Source organism: Thalia democratica, chromosome 6 (genome assembly GCF_965202585.1).
Source record: "Thalia democratica chromosome 6, ktThaDemo2.hap1.1, whole genome shotgun sequence".
In the NCBI taxonomy this organism is placed as follows: domain Eukaryota; kingdom Metazoa; phylum Chordata; class Thaliacea; order Salpida; family Salpidae; genus Thalia; species Thalia democratica.
The window spans coordinates 34,579,474-34,582,818 of NC_139170.1; the positions used below are offsets into that span (position 1 = coordinate 34,579,474).

The window sequence follows — 3,345 nt, forward strand, 5'->3', positions numbered from 1 at the left end:
AAAAATGCTGATTATATACAAATCAAAACGTTGATCAAAAATTGACATATAAATTTGTTTCTATTATTTAAAACTATTGTAAATTTAGTTTAGTTTTAATTTCTACATTTTTTGACAAATAAATTTAAACATAATCTTAGTAAATTATAAAAAACAAAACTTGATTACTTCTTAAGCTAATTCTAGCTAGATTTGTTTAACAACTTAAAATTGTTTAGTTTAAAGCAATCCTTATGAAAATAAAAAAATAGAAAATACTTATTTATATATAAAGTAATTAAAAACGCGACTAAATAAATAAAAGTCTTAAGTATTTAAATAGTATATGAGAGACTTAATTTAATAGTTATATTTTGTTAAGTTTATAGTTGTAAATATTAAAAGAAGTAAGTAGCTTTGATATAGGTCAGCAAATATTTTCTGTTTGTTACAAACAGCTTTTGTACTGTCCTTAATTGTTTACGTATTTCTTTTTAAATCGTCAAAGTATTATCAATAACATTAAGACATACGCAGGTAATGTGCAAGTTAATGATTATTAACACAAGAATATTTTAAATAGATTAAGTTTTAACTTTTAAATACGTAACGATGTTTCGCTGCAAGATTAGTTCATCAGACAAAAGTAAAGCTGCGAAAATTTAAGTAAAACAACAAAGATTTATAAGAAGCTGAGAAAAAATTAACTGCTTATAATATTTGCTAACGTTTACTACACATTCCTGTCCTGAACAAGACCCGTGGTGTCCGACTTAATAATAAAATTGTTCTTCGTGCACCAAGTCCCCGGAAAAAATATTTTAATCAACTTTTTTGTCGTTTAATAAACAATACTAAGTAGAAATACAAAATAATGATAAAAAAACTTTAATATTTACATAGTTTTAACTTTTTATGACGTAAATAATTTTAATTAAACTTTCAGTAAGACTTTCATTTGTGTTAATTTTTATTTATGTCAGTACAGTATTTAACTTTTTTTTCTGTTGAGCTCTTAACGAAACTAATAAAAAAACCTTTCGAGTTTTCAAAAGGATTAATTTGTATATCTTTCTAATAAAAATAATTAACAAAAAGATTTTTTTAAACAATTCTATGAAATTGAAAAGAAAGGAAAAAAAAGTAATCTAAACTACTTTTTTGTGAAGTTTACATTTTCAACATTACCATTTAACTAAATTTTTTAAGTTTCTTTAGTTGAAGTTTTTTAATTTTGCTTATTAAACACATTAATAATAATTAGCAAATGTTATTAGTTTTTTTTAATCTTATTTATAAATTATCGTTATTTTATTTTGTATGGCAAACTGCTTTAGCAGCAAAACGTCGTTACGCGATAAAAAAATGAAAAAAAAACTTATGTTATTAATAACAAGCATATTCAATTATTTTACTATTTCATTTATTTTTTCAGGTAATTATTGCAAAAGCTGTAAACAAAATAAGAATTATTAGTAATTTATAATATATTTTTTTACTTATTTTATTAAATAAAACAAACCTTTTTATAAGTAGGGTTATAAAAAACTTAGTTTTTCAAGTAAGCAATAAAAAAAATAGTTTAATTAATTGTTATTGATGCTTATTAAAAAAATTAAAAAGCAAAAACAGTTAAGGCATTAATCATTAAAATGAGTTAACTATAATCATTGTATTTCTTAAACTTAAAAAAAAGTTCGTTTCAAATACTAAGAACCTTAGATATTTCGATAGGTATAAATTGAAAACTGATATTAAAAAAAAAATAATAAACAACTTTCTTTTATTTAAATCATCTTATATTTCAATGAAAGAAAAAGATTTTTTATTTCTTAAAAATCAACAGAAGATAATTTTAAATCTATTATAATTAATTTTTAATGTTTTTCGTCGATAAGCTCAAATAAATAAATATATAAGAATTTAAGTTTGTATAAACTTTTTATAACATATATTAACGCTTAAAGTTCTTACTTAGAAAACTGTTTAATTTTTTTTAAAAGTTTGACTTGTCTATTTAAACAAACATTTTGTATTGCTTTGATTTTTGGTTACAAAATAATTAAAAAAAGTTAAAAGAAGTTTTGCTACGTTCTCGTCTTACTATCTAAATTTATATTGCGTCCCTGCTTAAGTTTTTTTTTAGAAAGTAGTAAAGGCGAAATAACTTTTTTCATCAAGACCTTGAATAGCTAGATTGCTTGGCAAACCTTAGTTGTTGTTAAATTTTTAACCCTAAATTTTGTGCAATTCACCTAGGAAATATGACTTTGATTATGCTTCGTGGAGCCCAGAAGGCTTTAAGACTAAATGCCATCAGAATTCAAGCTAGAGCTGGCTCTGATGTTGCTAATGTCAAACCTGCTTTCATTTTAAAGTTTGACCCACATGATGACCCTTACTTTCATGAGAGTCTGAGGCACCCAATTCCATCAGGACCACGAATGATTGTTATTCCAGAAGAGCTAAAGCCTCTCAAAGAAAAGGAACTAGGTGACTGGAAAGAGTTGTCTGTTGATGAGCAAAATGACTTATACAACATGTATTTTGGAATGTCCATTGCTGAACTTTCCCAAGGAACAGACAGATGGAAGACAGCTATTGGTTGTGCAATGATTTACCTTTCATTTGCTCTTGCACTCGGATTTGTAATCAGAGAGTACATTCAAGTGCCCCGTGATGAATACTTGAGAAGTGAAGAAATGGTCAAGGATCAAATTGTGTGGCAGCTGAAAACTCACCACAATCCCATCACTGGATACCCCTCATTGTGGGATTATGAGAACAACTGCTGGAAAAAGTAAACACTTTTAACTGTTTCTGTTTTTACATGTAAGACTGTTATTATTCCAATGGTAATAAATAATTTTCAAAATTAAAAGATTGAGTTATTATTTTAGTGATAAGTTAAATAATTTTTTTTTGTTTTTAATTAAAATATGTTAACTTAAACTTTTAGTTATTTCTAAATAAAACTTCAATTAAAAAGTTTTTACTAAACCAAGATTATAGTTTCTAATTTTATTAATATACAAATATATTGTATAAATAAAAATAAAACTATAGTTGCTATTGAATTTTATTGTAAAAGTTTTTAAATAGTTGCTTTTGTTTATAATAAATCATACTGTAACTGAATTACATTTACTTAAAGATATATTTAAGCATATTTATTTTTAGATATTGTTTAATTATAATTCTTTTTAGATTTTTTTTTAAGACGAACATAGAATATTCTATTGTTTCTAAAAATTGTTTATAAATTGAAGTGGAAGTAAATTTATCATGTTAATTACTTCTACAACAATTTTTAAAATTCTGAAAATAATAGGGGTCCACATTTTTTCACAACTTAAATGTTGGCTT

General features: G+C 24.1%; 1 protein-coding gene across 1 annotated transcript; it reads left to right on the top strand.

Moving 5' to 3' along the window:
• Positions 1 to 2,166: 2,166 nt before the first annotated feature.
• Positions 2,167 to 3,117, top strand: LOC145838005 (cytochrome c oxidase subunit 4 isoform 1, mitochondrial-like). The gene has a single exon (XM_082945519.1). The coding sequence runs from the start codon at positions 2,244 to 2,246 to the stop codon at positions 2,781 to 2,783; it is 540 nt and encodes a 179-aa protein (XP_082801645.1). The 5' UTR covers positions 2,167 to 2,243; the 3' UTR covers positions 2,784 to 3,117.
• Positions 3,118 to 3,345: the final 228 nt, after the last annotated feature.

Bases quoted from the DNA above. Each gene is read 5' to 3' on its own strand.
- LOC145838005 (XM_082945519.1), top strand. From the start codon at position 2,244: ATGACTTTGATTATGCTTCGTGGAGCCCAGAAGGCTTTAAGACTAAAT.